Source organism: Vulpes vulpes, chromosome 9 (genome assembly GCF_048418805.1).
Source record: "Vulpes vulpes isolate BD-2025 chromosome 9, VulVul3, whole genome shotgun sequence".
NCBI lineage: Eukaryota > Metazoa > Chordata > Mammalia > Carnivora > Canidae > Vulpes > Vulpes vulpes.
Window position 1 is genome coordinate 7,998,348 of NC_132788.1, and position 18,663 is coordinate 8,017,010.

General features: G+C 52.7%; 1 protein-coding gene and 1 long non-coding RNA gene across 2 annotated transcripts; one reads left to right on the top strand and one right to left on the bottom strand.

Moving 5' to 3' along the window:
- Nucleotides 1–4,977: 4,977 nt before the first annotated feature.
- NPPC (natriuretic peptide C) lies at nucleotides 4,978–9,391 on the top strand. The gene is made up of 3 exons (XM_026006252.2): nucleotides 4,978–5,209; nucleotides 5,669–5,979; nucleotides 8,897–9,391. The coding sequence occupies exons 1-2, from the start codon at nucleotides 5,120–5,122 to the stop codon at nucleotides 5,957–5,959; spliced, it is 381 nt and encodes a 126-aa protein (XP_025862037.1). The 5' UTR covers nucleotides 4,978–5,119; the 3' UTR covers nucleotides 5,960–5,979; nucleotides 8,897–9,391.
- LOC140593824 (uncharacterized) lies at nucleotides 6,768–13,318 on the bottom strand. Its single transcript, XR_011994127.1, has 3 exons — nucleotides 10,846–13,318; nucleotides 10,357–10,585; nucleotides 6,768–7,599 (listed from the first exon to the last, which is right to left on the bottom strand). It is a non-coding gene; the product is annotated as an uncharacterized lncRNA (long non-coding RNA).
- Between the last annotated feature and the right edge of the window lie 5,345 nt (nucleotides 13,319–18,663).

Sequence of the window (18,663 nt, forward strand, 5' to 3'; positions counted from 1 at the left end):
GCGGACTGCTCACCAGGAAGTGGCTGATGATCACACACTCCTGGGGCAGAAATCCACAGAGGACTGGAAACCCAGAGATGGGGTTCCCTCAGCTGATTCGTGACCCTGGATCCTGAGGGCCCATCCCATACTCCCTTTCATGAAGGTGCCAAGTTCAGAGGTGTCTATAAGACACCTGGGGCCCCTCCTACCTGCATGCAGAGGCCTCCTTCTCCAAGACCAGAGAGTAGACAGGCCCCTCCAGGTATACACCAAGAAAATGGGCTCACTATAGGGGACCCCCAGAGCATCAAGGAGTGGCTTCCTGTTTGGAAAAGCTCCGTATCATCAACGTTTTACCAGAGTCCAGCCAAGGCAAACCCAGTCTCCAGGACACAGAGCCTGGCAGCAGATCTGTCCCCTCTGCAAACATCTGGTGCACACTACATGCCGAGGTCAGGATGCTGAACCGTCTTTGGCTCAGAAGGGCCCTTGCCTTTACCTCCCTGCTGGCTTCCTCAGGGTTTAGGCCCTCTGCTCCCTCGCCTGCCTGGTAAAAGCCAAACCCACACGGGGAGCAGTTGTTCCCCCCAGGGAACTGAGCCTATCTGTTGAGGCTATCTGTCAACCCTATCTGAGTTTTATTTTTGAAAAGGAAAAAAAGGAGGGATAAACTCTGACGTCATGGGCTTGCGTAGGACAGGGGGTTGGAGGCCATCTGGAGCAGGTGCTGGCAGAGCTGCTGGGAAAGAAGAAGGAAGGCAGCTGGCTCATCAGGTGGGGGTGTCCTGGGGTCAGACAAAGACCTCATGGCACCATTAGGTTAAGCTTTCCTGGAATTTCTGGCCCAGGACGGAGGAGATGACGCTTCCTTGGCCCTCAGCTCCTGGAGGAGGCACCAAGCTCAAGAAGACCCGGCCAAGCTTTGGTCTCTGTGTCCTTCATGGGTCTCCACCACCGAATGGTCCTGGGGACTGTTGGGGGCTCGGAAGCACGAGTGTTCTCATGCAGTGACATTCAGATTCCTCGTCTGCCCCCAGCTGCTCTTCCTGCCTTTGTCTCAGGGTTGAGAGCCTCTTGTCAGGCCTCCTGATTCACTCTGCCCCCATCCAGGAGGCACGTACAGCTTTTTCGCAATTACAGGTGGTGAAACTGAAGGCCCAGAGCAGTGATGGGACTTGGCCAGGGTCCCGCTGACATTTCCCTGCCCGGACTCCATAAGATCTGCTCACCGCCTGTTCAGTGTCCTCTCTGGGAAGTTATGCAGCTGGAAGGGGGCCCCTGGGATGAAATAATTGCAGAGAAAACAGATGGGCTGCTGAGGATCCCTCCCTTCCTCCATGTGCCTGAGAATCCTCCCACTTTGCCCCAGTGCCAGGAGGGGGCGCTGTTCCCCAGGGAGCAAGTTCCCACCTCCTGGGGAGGGGAGCTGCACAATCCTGCCTTCATCACCTGGTCTCCAGCCTCGGAAAAGCCCTTCCGCACACCTTTCTCACCAAGGCCCCCTTCATATTCCATAGGGTCTTGCTAGCCGAGTGGATATCAACTGTCCCAAGGAAGAGCCTGGCCTGTAGCAGGTGCCAGGGTCTCCCCTTGCCTTCATGGACAAGAAAAAAAGGAAAAGGAGCCCACAAGAATGGAGTCTTTTCTCTCCATGTCCCCATATTCCAGAGGTCCAGGAGCAAGAAGAGGGTCCCAGTCGTGTGACTCTCAGATGCCTGGGGTTCGGCACACTTCAGCCTGGTTCTGACTTTCCCCAAGTCCTATTCCCTCTCTGTGCCTCCTCCTCTCAACTGACCACCCTCGCTCGGCTTCATCTTTCATGCCCACCCCCTACCATCCCACCACCCTGCAACCAAGTTTGCTGTTCCTCCCCACCCTCCGGAGCACAGTAGGCTCCCACCCTTGCAGACGAGCCCCTCCCCCTCTTTATCACCAATGCCTCCAGAACCTGCCTCTGCTGACCAGCCTTTCTCCCAAGCCTGCCTCCTCTGGATCTGAAACCCCGACTCTCCCCGGTCTGAGCATGCAGGGCTCTGCAACATCCAGGGGCTGCCCTCCCACTTCCCTTGGTTTCAAGGATTTGCCCTTTGGCGAGGCTACCTCTTATTTTTCCTTTACTGCAACCCTCTAATCATGGATCCCTTCCTCGCTCAGCTCAACTCGGTACAGACTTTCCCTCTCCAGGAAGCCCGCCCTGCTAGCCCAAGCTGGGAGAGCTGCCGTCCCTCCCCACCATTGGCCTTTCCAGCCTACAAAGCTAGTGTCTGTTTCCTGGGGTCCTTCTTCATGGGGATGGGACTCCACAGGCTGCCAGGGTGCTCAGTGGATACTGGGGGAATCAGTGGCTGGATAAGTGACACAGGACAGGATCCCCTACAGAACTGCCAGACTCCTGAGGCCCAATGGCCTTTTCTCTTCCTCTTGCCATCAGGAGGAGTTTTCACATTGAGCATTCAATAAAGTGCTCCCAACAGCTCCAGTTCAGCTGCTCAGTGGGTCCAACTGTCCCAGGCCCGGTCCCTGGGACCAGAGCAGAAAAAGCAGACCTCTTGAGGGAAAAGCAGGACAGAGGAACCTGAGTCCCCATTCTAGACCCAAGAGGGAGAGAGCTTCCTCTCCATCTCACTATGGGAGGAACCCAAGGCAGTGACGTGCTGACCACCTCCTTTCCTGAGGGTTCCTCCAGCCTAGTCCTGGAACTTCTATCCACCCCACCTTCCAGGCCGCAGCTAAGCAGGAGCTGCCCCAGGGAGGCCTCGCTCCACAGGTGACTATTCTGGGACCTGGTCTGCCCCAGATGACCACAGCCCAGTGATCACCAGTGGGGGCTCACCAGAAGATTCCACTTCCAAAGAGGGGAAATAGAGTCCAAGGCTTTGTCCACATTGGGGTGGGGTTGGGTGGGGTTGGTTTATTTAATTTAGCCTCAAAGCTCAAAGAGAGAGGGGAGACTTAGACAGTTAGCCAGCTGTCACCAAGTACATCCAAGGGACACAAAAGACAGGAAGAACCAGCCTACAGACATTCAGACAGAAGGAGGTAAACTTTGTGCACCAGAAGCTTCCAACCTGTCCTTAATAAGGAGTTTCAGAGGATGTAGCTGCTGTCTCCTGGAAAAGAGCCCAATGCCTGGCTCTAGAGCCAATCTGCTCAGCTCCTTAAACAGGTGGAAATAAAGCAAATCTCAGAGAAGCTCCAGAGTGGTAACATTCTCCTTTGATCAGTAGGCAAAGAGGAGAGAGGACCTCCATCACCCACCCAGAAATCCCTCCCTCTTCCCCATTCTTGCTTCTCTTTCTTACTCCTCAAATGCAAGAGTAGTGCCACTCTGTGGGTGTTACCATGGAGCAGCAACCAGGGAGGCTGCATGGAAATGTTGCATCCACTCACCAGAACTCCCAGAGGATGCTCTGTCAATCAATGTCCGAATCCTCCTCTAGACTCGGAAATTCTGCTATGCCAAACTCAGGCCTTGGGTGTAGATTATTCCCTACACAACAGGACTTTGGGCTCAGTGGGTCTGCAATTTCTTAGTCAGAGTGCCAGGTGGGAAGAAGAGACCCTGAAGGGCCATGGAACCATTGCCTCCGCATCCAGGCCCAGGCCCAGCTGTGGGAGCTGTCCATGGGGCACCTGATTCCCCCTGCCCTTCCTGACTGCCACTGCCCTCTCCCTGGAAAAAAAAAAAAAAAAAAAGCAACAAACAAACAAACTCCTGCAGGCACCTGTACCTGGCTTCTCCGCGCCTAGGGACCACCGCCCTGGCCCCGGGGAGTGCTCTCCAGCAGAGTCCTGCGGGGTGGCAATAGGATCATACATTTCTGCACCTCACTCAGTTCTTGAGGTCCCAGGCTCTCTGCCTCCTCTGCCCATCCCAAAGGGACTCCTTGGAGCCCAAGGCATTAAGACACCCTGTCCCAGGAGAAGGAGTTGTGAGCAGCGGGTCTAGGTGACTTTGTCCTGACTATCTAAGGCTGAAAAAAAGGAAGGCAACCACCTGTCACGGTCCCCGGAAGCCATACTGGGCTCGAGGCTGGTAAAGCTCTCTCTGCAGCCGGTGCAGGTGCGCGGGTCGGCGAGGCGAACGGCCTCACACTGCCGGTCCTGCTCCGCGCGGGGACAGACTGGCTCAGGTGCACACCGGTGAGCGCACACGAAAGCTACGGGGGTCAGACCTCGAGGGTTCGGTGCAGCGGACCCGGCTGAGCCGAACTTAGAGCCACAGTGACGGGTACAGGATGCTCCTGCACACACGCGTGGGCACCGGTATCTGCGGCCTGCCGCCGTCGTAGCCCATCCGGTTCGCGTTTCACTCTCAAAAACACCCGCAGGCGAAAAGCTTGCAGTCTCCGGTGTAGGACTTGCGCTCCCCCCTGCGGCCCCGGGGCAAACCTCAAACCTCGCTCTCCCTGCGCCTCAGGCCCAGCTTCCGCCCCATCCTCTGCCTCCCTAACTTAAAGACGTTGGTGCGGCCTGAACTCCTGAGTAGGTGAAAGGTACTGGAGCCGCAGTACCAGGCCTGCTCCTGCCTGGTGCCCAGGGAAGAGTTTGGCAACAAGGCAGATCTGCGTGGATTTCGGGCTGTGCCAACTTTCTGGCTGGCTGTGTGGCTTTGGGCAAATGACTTAATTCCTCTGAGCCTGTCTTTGCACCTGCAAAGAGGGAAACTGATCCCTCCTAGGGAGAGCGCGTGTGTTGAGGTCCAAGCGTGTGTGGGGCACCGGGAGCACCAACGCTTGGCATGCCTGGCACGCGCTCGCTGCAAATGGAGTTCCCTGTGCGCGCCGCTGTGCAGCCGCGAGTGCGGCGGGAGAGAGCTGGCGGAGCGGCATCCCTCGGGGCTGGGATGTAGGTGGGGGCAGTGGGGGAGCCTCCGCGGCCCCCTCCGGGCCCTCGGCGCGCGTGCCATTGGCCCGGGCAGCCGGGTGGGCGGGAGGATGACATCAGCGGCAGGTTGGATTATAAAGGCGCGAGCGGAGCCGCGGGTTCAGAGCGCACCCAGCCGGCGCCGCGCAGCACTGGGACTCGCGCCCACACCGCAGCCCAGCCAGCCCGCTCCGCGCTCGCCTGCCCGTCTGCCCGCCGGCCCGTGCGCCCTCGCTGCCGCTGGTCTGCGCCCCTCGACCCCACCGGCACCATGCACCTCTCGCAGCTGCTGGCCTGCGCCCTGCTGCTCACGCTACTCTCGCTCCGGCCCTCCGAAGCCAAGCCCGGGGCGCCGCCGAAGGTGGGTGCTGTTGCATGGACATCGGGACTGTGAGGGGCCGTGGGAGGGCTGGGGGCCTAGGAGGCTGCAGCGCACGAGAGGGAGCAGAGGGCGCGAAGGCGGCCCTCTCCTCCGAGACGTGCGCGGGTGCGAGCCGGGGAGCCCTCGAAACCGCCTCGGGGGTCTGCATCCCCAGCCTCAGGAGACCGTCGACAGATGCGCAGCCCCTGCCCCAGTGTGGCCAGCCCGGCAGGGCGCAAAGGACGGGAGGGCAAGGGCTCCCCGAAGGAGCCGACAAGGCGGCTGCGTGGCAGGTGGATGCAGGGCCGAGCCGTCCCGCGTCTGTGGGGGCGCGCTCGGGTCTCCGAAAGGGACAAATCGCGCCGGCGGGCGCGTCGGGCCAGAGCAGCAGGGGTCCCGCCAAGGACCTGGCGCTGCCGCCGGGCGTCCCTTCACCTGCCGGTCCTTTCCCTCGGACAGGTCCCGCGAACTCCGCCCGGGGAGGAGCTGGCCGAGCCCCAGGCTGCGGGGGGCGGTCAGAAGAAGGGCGACAAAACTCCCGGGGGCGGCGGCGCCAACCTCAAGGGCGACCGGTCGCGACTGCTCCGGGACCTGCGCGTGGACACCAAGTCGCGGGGCGCGTGGGTGCGCCTCCTGCATGAGCACCCCAACGCGCGCAAATACAAAGGAGGCAACAAGAAGGGCTTGTCCAAGGGCTGCTTCGGCCTCAAGCTGGACCGGATCGGCTCCATGAGCGGCTTGGGATGTTAGTGCGGCGACCCCTGGCGGCGGTGAGTACCACCAACCCGGCCCGGAGCCTGTGCGCACCCAGCTCCCCCGCGGCGCAGCCACAACCCCGCCTGGACCCCCGCCCGCAGGCCGGTCCTCCCGATCCCCCGCGGCGCCCTTTGGAGGAGAGCCAGGCGATCCCGGCACGAGCGAGTGTGTGCGCGAGAGCCATTTGCCCCCAACCCCGATTATCGTCCCATTTTACAGATGAAAAAAGTGAGGGATAAAGTGGTTAGGGAACTTGGGCGAGGTCAGAAACGGCTCCACCCGGATGAGCCACCTAACCTCCTCTAGAGAAGCCGACAGCTTGCATGGACACCGGGACTGTGAGGGGCCGTGGGAGGAGTGGGGTCCTGCTCACACCCGGACCCTGAGCAAGCCAGCAGAACTGGTCCCAGTTGACCATTTGAGGGTATTGAGGGGAGACCGTGGGTTTGTGGGAGCAGAGAAGGAAGGGCATATGCACAAGCGAGGGTAAGTTTCCCTGCCAGACCTGGATCGTGGTGCCCAGGCAGTAGGCAGCCCAGAGGTCAGGGCTCTTTCCCGGGACTAACTTGGACATACTTGGAAAAACACCTGCCCCTTCACAATAGAATAGCCCTCTGTTGGCATCACCAGGATGCCCTTCTGCCCCCAAAGCTTTCTTATTCTTACCCCTTCTCTAATCTGCGGCTATGAGCAAACTGGTCTGTCCAGGGTCCTGATGCTGCTTGCTGCCTGCGTGACTTCAGGATAGAACCCTGGTGTTTGTGGCACTATTTCAGGGCAGGGAAAAAGACTAAAATAAATCTTCTCTCTTTTTTTTTTTTTTTTTTTTTTTTTTGCCCCAACCTGGACCTCAGCATGTCCCAAATTGAGCCTGTCCCCAGCTTCCCACCTGCATCATGCCTGGGCCCCTCCACTAGGGCTGTAAACCCCTGTGCTACGTTCAGCCCCTGCCAGCATCCTGGCAGTGTGGCAAAGATGGTCCCCGCCTCCGCCCTCCTGTCCATTCCTGCTGCCCTTCAGTTCCCATGGAAAAACAGAGCCCACCTCTGAAGTTCACATTTAAGAACTGACTCTGGTTTTCAACCTTTCCCTGAAGCCTGGCTGCTGCCATCCTTGGTCCCACAGCCTGTCTATCCCACTCCAAGACCACAGGCAAGCCGTTCTCTTGCCCAAGAAGCCCTGTCAATGTCCACACTGTCTTCCCCCAGAGGGCAATGAGTGTGCCCCTCTTTGGAGCTCTCCAGGACATTGCCTCAGCACAGAACACTTTTCATCTGAACCATTGTTGTTTGGGAACCTATTTACCTCCTCCAAATTATCTCATGAGCAGCTTGAGGGCCAGGTGCCTGCCTAAGGTGATCTGGGACCGACAGCACTCCCACAAGAGGCTTTTTAAAATGTTTGTCGATGACCAGAGAAACATGCCCCACCCAGCTCAGGGGCACTCCTCTCCCACCTGCCCTGGGTTTTTCCTCCGTGCAGCCAGACTTGACTGGGCTGCGTGCTCCTCCCCATTTCTGCAGGAGTTTCGTTTGAGATCTTGACTCACGCCTGCACAGGAAGAGATGATTCTGGGACAGGGGGCCTGGCCTTTAGTAGCTTCCATGGTAATGGCTTGGCTCTCTTCTTCTGTCCTATGGAAATAATGGAGAGATGGAGTCACATTTTCAGTTCACATTGTGATTTAAACACCAACCTCCAACTTTAGAATCTAAATAAATGTTATTCAATGGGTTAGCAGGAGGCAAGACAAGGAAGGGGGTCTTCACAGTGCCTGGCATGCACGTCCCCATAGTCTCCTTATTCTTGGGTGTGGCCATCTGTGGGTACCAGGTGATGGCCCAGTGAGTGGGGAGGTGGTAGGCAGGAGGCCAGATTGCTAAGACATCTCAGCCCCTTTGACTAGGAGTTGACTTCACTCAGGAGTTGACTTTGGCTCTTAGCAGTCACCATAATGACTGTCGCTAATGGTTACAGTCTTGGTTATAAAATTCTAATGATAGAGACGAGGTGTGGCCAATGCCTGAATGAACACCTTGCCCCTGAGCCCCAGGGACATCACAGACATCTATCATCTGTTTAAACACATGGGACAGCCAGACATGGGGGTTCATCAAGGCCTGGGGTCCTTCTGTGTGTGCTGTCCTCTGGGAGGGCACCACACCATCTGAGGAGGACTCCTCTCTCAGGCCCCAGGGCACCCACATGCCCATTAGCAGAGAGCTAGTAGAGCCCTCATCAAAGGACTCTTGACTCTCAACCCAGCCCAGCATGACCATTCAGTGCCCCAGGGCTGGCGTGGGACCCTGCTTCCCCTGCGTCTGAAGAGGACCCTTCCTGAGGCAAAGCGAGCTGGAGAAGGAAGTGCTATTTAATGAGGGGCATCAGTGACCCAGACACCTTGCCGCTGCCCAGTGTGTGGCCCCCTCTTGAATCTTCCAGCCAGCCCCAGGAGGTGGCTATTATCCCATTTTATGGGTGAGGAAAGAGATACTCAAAGCTATCCAGGGCTGTCCAGGAAGTTAATGTCAGAGTTGGGATTTGAGCCCAGAATTCCCAGCTCCTCAGATGTTTGCCTTCCCCTCCCCTCTGCTGAGGCCAACATCTCACTGAGGGTTTGGGCATTTCCACTCTCTTTTCCTCACCAAGTGCCAAGGGCAAGGTCTGCAGGGAGACTGAGGGGGAGGAGGGCTGGCAGGCAGTCTGATTCCACCTGTGCTGGGGCAAAAGGTGCCAAAGACACAGCAGGCAACGAGGTGAGGGCCAGAGAAGCAGCCCCCTCCCGCCCCCGGACGGCTTTGTCAGGCCCAGTAGGCCAAGGTGGGCCTGGGCCACGCTTCATGCTGCTGTGGGAAAGGGGCTGTCCTGTGGGCTGGGCTTTCTCAGCTAAGGGGCCAGAACTGAGTGTCCCATGTCCCCTCTGTGTTGCAGGATCGGGAACTTGCTCCGTTTTGCTGAGGTCATTCTTGGTCATCAGCCTCACAGCATCTGGAAGCACCTCCAACGCAATGTGGCTTTTACATTTCTTTTTTTTTTTTTCCTGGTACTGGGAATACACAACACCAGCTGTTTTATTATTATTTGGGAAGGGGGATATGATTTTCTTGTTTGGGGTTTTTTTTTTTTTTTGAAAATGAAAAAATAAAAAGTTATATATTATATATATATTATATACATGCAACACACACCTACACGAACATGATGACAAGGGACAGTTTTTAAGAGACTGACAAGACCAGCTGTAAAACATTGCTGTTTGTAAATTCATGTCATGCATAAATGTATTTATGTTGTAAAGCTATTTATATTGTTTATAAAGAGATATTTATAAAAATTTTATTTATGTAACTAAATGAAAGAAGTCAATCATTGTAATGTTTTTGTCTTAACTAGTGGAAAAATGTAAAAAAAAAGTCATTCCATGAACATCTTGAAAACTGTCTTTATTTACTTATTGCATTTATTTTTTTAGATGTGTCTTAGGAAGAGGGAGAATGTGAAGACAAGGGTTTTGCCTCTAAGTAGATCTAACAGCCAGGATTTGTTGTATCAGAATCCCCTGGGGATCTTGGGGCACCTGGGTGGTTCAGTCGATTAAGCAACTGCCTTTGGCTCATCCTAGGGTCCTGGGATCAAGCCCCAAGTCAGGCTCCCTGCTCAGCGGGGAGTCTGCTTCTCCCTCTGCCTCTGCTCTTACTCTCTTCCCTCTCGCAAATCAATCAATCAATAAATAAATAAAAATCTTTGGGGGAAAAAAAAAGATCCTGGGGATCTTGCTGAAAATACAGTCTCCTGGCGCCACCAACATCCTGATTGACTGAATCTGAGTCTTCCAGATAGGATACGACTCACCATGTGCATTTTATCTCCAGTGATTCAGACCAGTTTGGCCAAATTGAGAAACTCTGCTTAGGGCACTTCACAGCTGGGAAGTCAGATGCCGTGAATTAAATTAAAATTGAATTTAGCTGACTGAGGGTCTTCTAATTCTACTCCATCTTCTCTCTGTTGTTAGAGGACAGAAAGCACTGGAAGCTTCCCTTCGCGGGGGGGGGGGGGGGGATTTAGGTTTCTGTGTAGCCTGCAGAGTTGGTCAGGTTGCCTTGTGAACCTTAGTACACAAATGCAAACAGTGGGTAGTTTTAACTCAGAGTGAATGTCACGGTCAACAAGGACCGGAGGCCAAGGACCTCAGAAAGAACGAGAAGGTATTAGCTTTCATGTTGGCCACGTGCTGTGCTTTGCCGGGGGTTGTGCTGTTTCTTTTCACTTGAAGCTACTAACAGTTATGATTCCAATGCCCCGTGGAGCCTGAATGTGAAATTATGAATATTTAGAATCTCTTTTCCTGAAAACTGCAAGAAAATAAAATAACTCCGAAATAATCTCACCATCCTTGGCATGGCAGCAGCTTCCGTCTGTCTTCTGTCCCCTTGGTGAAAGCGTGGCCCCGAGGTCACAGGTCAGCAGGCCGGGCTGAGCGGTTCCCAAGGAACACCAGGAGGTGCGGGAGGTGACCACGGTACCCGGCCTTTCTGCGGGCATCTGAGCTCCGTGGCCTTTCTTCCCTCCAGCTGCAGGTTTTCAGGTCAACCCAGGGACCTCGCCCAGGTGAGAAAGCTGCTTTAAAAAAAAAAAAGATTTTATTCATTTATTCATGAGAGATGCAGAGAGAGGCAGAGACATAAGCAGAGGGAGAAGCAGGCTCCCTCTGGGGAGCCTGATGAGGGCTCGATCCCAGATCCCCAGGATCACCCAGGTGCCCCAAGAAAATTGTTTTTAAGACAGGTTCCAGCTGGGGAAGGTTAGGGCCCTTCCCACCCTGCTCAGGGGACGGCTAGGCACCCTTCTTTGGGCATGATCATCTTCCTCGGCCTCACCCCATCTCCGTGGCTCAGAACTCAGGTGCCTGTGTCAATGGCAGGTGAGGGGTCCCAGCGCTCGGGCTTCTCCAGTGCCTCGGCTCCCTGTGCTGTCTGCAGACCCCCCACAGGGGGACACTGAGGGGGTTGCAAAAGCAGGGGGAACAGAAAGGCAGGGGGTTCACAGTGGGCTTTGCTGGTGGCGAGGCAGGCACATCTCCCCTAAGCCCCAAGACCCAAGGATGAAGAATTCTGGGATTCAGGGAGTCCCCGAGCTACAGGCTTTCCCTGCCGAGCTTCTCTGGAGGGCCGGTAAGCCTCCAGCCCACAGGCCGAACTACCCCGCCAAGCAGCTCTCACCGCATGACTTAGCCCGCAAAGAACACGCACGATTCTGTTGTCAACTTCAGTCCCCACCGGGTGGAAGCCAGTCTCTCAGCCTGCGGACTTAGGATGTTTCTATCCACCTAAAGCCCTGTGGCTGCTTCCCCAGTAGGAATTTCTGCTGAAAAGCCAAGATGGATTAGACAAATATTCCATAAATAACAGTTTTGAAATCTCCAGGGGTTCCCCAGGTGGTATTCCTAAGAGCGTCCAATCCTCCTGTCTGTGTCTTGGTCTCCCCCCTCTCCACAAGCACCTCACGTCCAAAGCTGCCTGGGGAACCTGCAGCTTCTGTCCCATTCGGGGTGACCACAACAGCCAGGACCACCTGGCAGGAGGGCCCCAGAGAGATCCCATCCCTGCACCTACCATGAAGGTGATGGAAGCAGGCAGGTCCTTGGCCAGGCACATGGTTCCCGGAGTCTACCCCCCAACACACACACACCCAAGCCGTGGGAGGTCCTTCCATGACAGCCACAACCCCAGAGGAGTTATTCAAAATGGGCTGCACAGGATCCAGGGGCCCCCAGGGGTGATCAGAGAGGCGACAATGTCTGGACAGGCTCAGAGCCTGATAAGGGGCACAGAGGAGCTCTCCCTCTCAGGGACCATGTGAGGGGGAAGGAGCCACAGTCGGGGCCATCACAAATGGAATTTGACCCAGACTGTTGCATGAAGAAGCTTCACTGAAGGGACTGCTTACAGAGGTGTGGGCAGCTGCCACCAAGGAGCTGAGGGAAGCCAGTTTCTCCCCGGCGATGAAGGGAGGACACTGTCTCCTAGTTGGAGCTGGGTGGAGGGTTCGTCCCAAGGGAGTTGTGCCATGGTGCAGGACATGCCACCAAAACATAAGTGATGAGGGAGGAATACCCCAACTTCTCTCTCTCCTCCTTCTCCCATCTCTGCTGGTGCCTCACGGGCCACAGGCTGAGGCTGGAGGTGTTTCTCTCTCTGGCACCTTATAAAGGTGAGTACTTCCTGATTCCGGCATCCCATTGTCCATCAGCCACTCTTGGGGGGCTGCAAGCTTGGGTCCTCATCTACACCTCCCTGTAGATGTGGCCCTCTCCAAAAATAGCTCTGAAGCCAGGACCTATTTGCCAATAAAGTATATTCAGATTTTCGAGGGGCAGAAGTTTATCTCTTTCATTCATGGTTTTCCCTTTTTCATGGTCCCAGGACACAGGCTCTTCGTGAATTCCACTATTTTGCTATCTTCTGATCTGCATATTTTTGCTCATATATATTTTTAATTTAATAATTTATTTATATTGGTTTCCTTAACAATTCTCTGTACCTTTCCCAAATTTTGCTGTTGAACATTTATTTCTGAGTGTGGCTGTATTCATATGTCCAAATTTTGATATATGGTGTTCTGACTTTTATTGTCTCAATGGTCTGTTGACTTGATTTTTTTTCCTGATAATTTCAAGTGGGATTTAATTTTTCCTTAATTTATATTAGCTTTAATTTTACTGAGGTTAGACTCAGTGCTTATACACCTTCTGCTTTACTACATTTTTCATTCTTGTCCTCAGTTTTTTCCCCCAGATTTTATGTATTCATAAGAGATACACAGAGGCAGAGACATAGGCAGAGGGAGAAGCAGGCTCCTCACAAGGAGCCCGATATGGGACCGATCCCGGGACCCCAGGATCACACCCTGAAGACGAAAGCAGGTGCTTGACCACTGAGCCACCCAGGCATCCCCTATAATCAGTTTTGTAACAGTTCATGGATACTTTAAAAGTAAGATCAATACGTTTTCACCTGTTCAAACTTCTGAAAGCATTTAATCCATTTTGTTTCTTATGTTACTATGTTCAAATCTTCCTGTCCCCTATTGATTTCCTGAAGACTAATTAATCATGATGTTGGAAAAATGCACTGTAATTGGGGGGGGGGCTCTATTTATCTTTATATTTTAATAGTTATATGGTTTTTATTTATTTAGCACATAAAGATTCAGTATTAGTATATATATTAGGATATGTGAGGTTAGGCTGTGGTAACAAAAACCTCCAAATTTCAGTGGGTTAAAATAAAGATTTGTTTCTTGCTTGTACAGAGTCTACTGTGGGTCTGGGCAGCCCTCCAGGACAGCTCCTTACCAAATGAAGGCTGAGCGTTGCACCTCCAAATCAGAGTAGGTCTCCACCATGTGGAGAGGGGTGCAGAAGCAGTATGTTGGGAGGTCACATGTCCAGCGCTTCTACCAGGAGGTGATGCACTCACATTTAATTGGCCAAAGCAAGTCATGCAGCCACACCTTACTTTGAAGATCCTCCCTGGTGCCTGGAAATGGAGGAGACCTACCCTCCCGGAAACAGAAGTGTACTTGGACTCATATGCAGGAGGTTGCCACTTAAGGACTTCCTACATTGTGTGCCCTGTACTTCCTAGGAAATTCTATTTTATCTGATATGAACATTACAACAGTCCTACTTTATTTTTATTTGTGCTTGATATCTTTGTCCAAGCTTTGATTCTTCCCCTTGTTGTGTATTATTTATTTATTTATTTATTTATTTATTTATTTATTTATTTATTTATGTGTGCTTCTCAAGTTTTAGGTTAAACTATATGTAATTGGAGACACTTTGCATTTAATAAGGAAACTAGATTGTTCACATTTGCTGTCATTATTGCTTATCCTTGAGCCAACTTCCTCATCTGAAATTTACTTTGTGTTTTTAAGGTTCTTTAATTTTTCTTTTTTGTTGTTCCTTTACGTTTAATTTTTTTCCCTCTAGACTGTTTGGCTTGCTTTTATCTTCTGCAATGATTTGGAAAGTAGACATCCTGTTTTTAATTCTTTTAGTGGTTCCACTTATTTTTTCATGGAAATTATTAAACCCACATTTATATTATTATCAAAATCAAAATCATAAACAATCACTTCAGACTCCTTCACAAGAAAGACAAAGAACTCAGCCCATTTGTTTTTTCCCTGGTCTCCTCTGTCCTTTCTGGGTCTCCATTTACATAAGTTAAGGGCACTCTCCTTAACTGGATCATTAAAACCAGCAAAACATTCTCCAAAATTCCTTCAGCTTTCTGTTTGTTGCTCCATTGCAATAAGATATTTAGACCTTTGACCCTAATCCTCTTCCCCAGATGGGGTCCCATTGCACACTACTTCTTTTCCCCTCTCTGTCCACTGCCTGTCCATCTCCACCTCAGCAGCGGGGTGGGGCGCCCTCCTGCAGGTCTGAGGTTTCAATTCAGCCCCAGGGTATGGTGGTGGTTGTGTGTGTGTGTGTGTGTGTGTGCATGTTGTGTGTGGGGGGTGTGGTATAGTGTGTGTTTATGCTATGTAGGGGTGTGTGTGTGGTATCTGTGTGTGATGTATGTGTAGGATGTGTGTGTATGTATGTTGAGGGGTGTATGATGTGTGTTGTGGGACGTGTGGTGTGTGTGTGGTGTGGGTATATGGTGTAGTGTGTGTTTATGTTGTTTGGGGATGTGTGGGGGGTGTGTGTGTAGGATGCATGTGTAGGATGTGTGTGTATGTATGTTGGGGGTGTATGGGGTGTATGTGTGTGTGCAAGTCGTATGTCTGTGCAGTGTACCTGTCTGTGTATGGTGTGTGTGTGTTCAGGGTGTGTGTGCGTGTGTATGGGGGCGTTTAGGGGGCTGCGCATCACACCGGCCAGTACAGTGCGCTTCCCGCCCAGAGTTTGCCAACCCCTTGCTTTCCTGAGCGCTGCATTCCCGAGAGGAAGGCGCAGCTGCTGCGCATCGCTCCTCTGGCCGCAGACCTGCAGATCCGGAGCTGGACAGACTTGTCATCTCCCCGGCTGGCCGGCTCCCCAAGGCCTCTCCAGAGGCCTTCACCCCCTTTGTTCAATCTGCTGGGGAGGCCCGAGGAGCTCCGGGTGCGAGCAGGACAAAACGAGGTTCCAGGGGTCCTGTTGGTCCAGTTGAGCCAGGTCAGAGAAGGCGCCCCGCACCGGCATGGACACCAGGGAGTGCCACAGCTCTGGGCCCATCAGCGCCCACCCCCCACCCCAGCGCAGGCCAGTGACTGGCATCAAGGCGCCTCGTGCAGCATGTGTGAACTGGGGCAGGGACCCCCCGCCTGGGGGTTCAGGGTGAGAAGGGGGACCCGGGCTGCGCCTTGAGCCCTGAGCCCTGGGAAGCGCTATGGGACTCCCTCTCCTGGCTGGGTGCTCAGGTGGTCAGAACTGTGGGCTCAGTGCACACATCCTCCCCTGCTGCTCATGGCCCAGCTCTGGTGTGAATTCTGAGTGTGAGCAGAGAGCAAGTCCGGCAGTCCACAGCAGCAGCCTCCTGGGTGCATGCCACCCAAAACAGATGGGGCTGCAGGAGAGCTGCCCAAGCTGCTCAGGATCTACCTCCTTCTCGCTCCGTGAAGTAGCTCAAATTTGTGAGCTCATGCACCCCATCCGTAAAACCTTGGGTATCTTATTTATTTGTACATTAAATACAAGCACTTCTGTGTTAATAAAATTATAAGATTGTGTATATATATACTTTCTTCCCAGGCCCTGGGCTAGGCCCATATTCCCATATAAAGTGCACTAGCCCTATGAGCCCTCAGCACCTCTCCGTGGAAGGCCTGGTGGGTGGGGTGAGACAAGATGGAAGGAATGGTGTCAGCTCCTGCATGATCCATGATCTGTGGGAGTGGGGGAGACAGGACCTAAGCTCAAGGAGAAGGTTTAGATCATTTTTTGAAGCTGGGGATGCAGTGACATCTGGCAGGATGTTTACCAAATGGTGACAGCTATTATCTCTAGATGAGGGATTTCAGGTGGCTCTTTTTATTTTTTGTACTTTTTGGTTGAACTTGTGTTTTATGTAATGAAGAGGTAGTATGTATATGTATGTGTGTATATATATGCATATATATTCGCATGTATGTAGATGGGTATATATGTACATGGACACATGGACATACATACGCACATGTTCATAGCAGCATTATTCATAATAACCAACAAGTAGAAACTACCCAAATGTCCATCAGCTGGGGGATGCATAAGTAAAAATGGTATACCCATTCAATGAAATACATTCATCCGTAAAGGATGACAATGACACATGCTTACAACATAAATGAAACTTAAAAACATAAGGCTAAGGGGGCAACTGGGTGGCTCAGTAGTTGTGTATCTGCCTTTGGCTCAGGTCGTGATCCTGGGGTCCTGGGATCGAGTCTCACATTGGGTTCCCTGCAGGAAGCCTGCTTCTCCCTCTGCCTGTGTCTCTGCCTCTCTCTGTATGTCTCTCATGAATAAAAAAATAAAATCTTTAAAATAAATAAATGGGAAAAGTATAGGGTATGTGACCTAGATCTCAATAAGTTGGTTATTTGGGCAGCCCCGGTGGCGCAGCGGTTTAGCGCCGCCTGCAGCCCAGGGCGTGATCCTGGAGACCCGGGATCGAGTCCCAAGTCAGGCTCTCTGTATGATGCCTGCTTCTCCTTCTGCCTGTGTCTCTGCCTCTCTCTCTCTGTCTCTATGAATAAATAAATTTTAAAAATCTTTAAAAAAATAAGTTGGTTATTTAAAAAACAATACGGTTATTTCAAAATGGAGAAGAGTTTCAGAAACCTCAAGAAAGAAAACTCTTAGAATAAATCACGTGCTCAGAACCCATCCCTGTGCTTGACTGGAATTCTTGCAGGAGTAGGGTCTCCCAGGCTGCATGCAGAGCTGGTGCACCAGCCCAGATGTTGGGTGGCCAGACCACTTTGCCTGGCCCCAGTTGGGAGGCTCAGGTGGTGACACATAGCATCCTCCTCCAGAAAAAGTGAGCAATCTAGTCCTGCCTTGTGAGGCAGCTGCGAGGACGCAGGACATGATGCACGTCGGGGTCCTTGCTCTGTGCCTCCCCAGAGGGAGTGCCATGGTGTTCCCCTACCAGAGTGCTCAGGCTTCCCAGACGATGACTGAAACCTCAGTCACAGTAACAGAGATACCTGAATTACCTTGGCCTGCAGGTTCAGGCCACCCCTTTGTTGTCACCCCCATTTTCAGGGAGACTCCAGAGGCACCACACACTGTCTTCTCTTTCCCTCTAGGCTGACAGCCAATGGCTCAGAAGCCCAAAGAGGACATTGCCCACCATGGCCATGCTGTCATTGTCCCCCAGAGACCCTACTCTGCTGATCACAGAAACTCCCCACAGGAGCCCACAAGCTCTCCGGATGCCCATGTCTGGAGGTGGGCTGAGGGAGACTCTGTGTTCCTACGTGGTCCTGCTGGACCAAATCCACAGTCTCTCTGAATTGCTCCTTCAGCTCCTGCCAGGAGCCATTCTGGCCTCTGGGTCTTGAACTCAATCCATGTGGGTGAGGGAGGGGCAGAGGCTGAAGGTGGCAGATGGCCCCAGGCCATCCCCTCCTTCCTCATCACACTGTATGTTCATCTTTTATGTTATCCTGACAGCCTACCCAATACCTCCTGCACTCCCCCAAAACTATTTTTTCCTCTCTCAGCCAAACCCAAAAGTCATCATGCTTGTCAACGTCTACTAATAGATGACCAGAAAGGTCATTAGCTCCCAGGCCCGTAAAATTAACCCTATTTGGGCAGAGCCAAAATATTCTGTGATTCCCGCCCCCCCCCACCTCCCTCCAAGTGGTTGCAAGTTCTTCAAGGGCAAGGATGGAGCCTTTCTCATTTCAATGTTCCCAGTATCTCACCCAGTTACTGGCATGTCAGAGATGCTCAACCAAAGTTTGTGGAAGCCAAGGGCAAGCTGAAGGTTGGGGCGCTTATCCCTGCCAATGGGAAGCTGGGTAACTCTCATGAGTGAGACCCCCCTCGCTGCTCACACAAGGGCCCCAGGATGGTCTCAGAGACAAAGAGCACTCGCATTGAAGGCACGTGATAAGGAGAGATGCCTCCCAGAAGGGCTCCCTCTCAGCACTGGTTTCCTCTCCGCACATCTCTGCTCAAAAGCAACAGAAATAGCCACTCACTCTCCACCAATGCCACCATCAAAGTTTTAAGACTTCCTTTATGACCATGCAAAGCCCGTTCTCCCTGGTTTACTGCTTCCACCTGTCTTCTGGCAACATTCCCACACTGTGGTCTTTTCCTGTCACAGGAAAGTCTCTCTGACCCTCTGCAGTTAAGACAAAAATCTTAGGATCTGTGTGGTAAGCAAGTATCTCTGCCCCTCCAAGCCTTGGTTTCTTATTGGCAAAGCGGGGCTAATATCTAATTCAGAGGGTTATGGGGCGTATTGGAGGCCCCAATAAGTCTTCACTGTTGGCACAGGTAATAATAAATAGTAAGAACAGTAAGCTGTGCATGGGCTACTCTGGCAAAGTGCATTGAACGCAGGGGTGAATATGAAGTTTTTCCTAGGTTACAATTATTCCAAGCAAAACCATATTTCATAGAAACAGAATTTTATCATATTCTATTTTTTAAGATTTTATTTATTTATTTGAGAGAGAGACAGAGCATGAGAGGG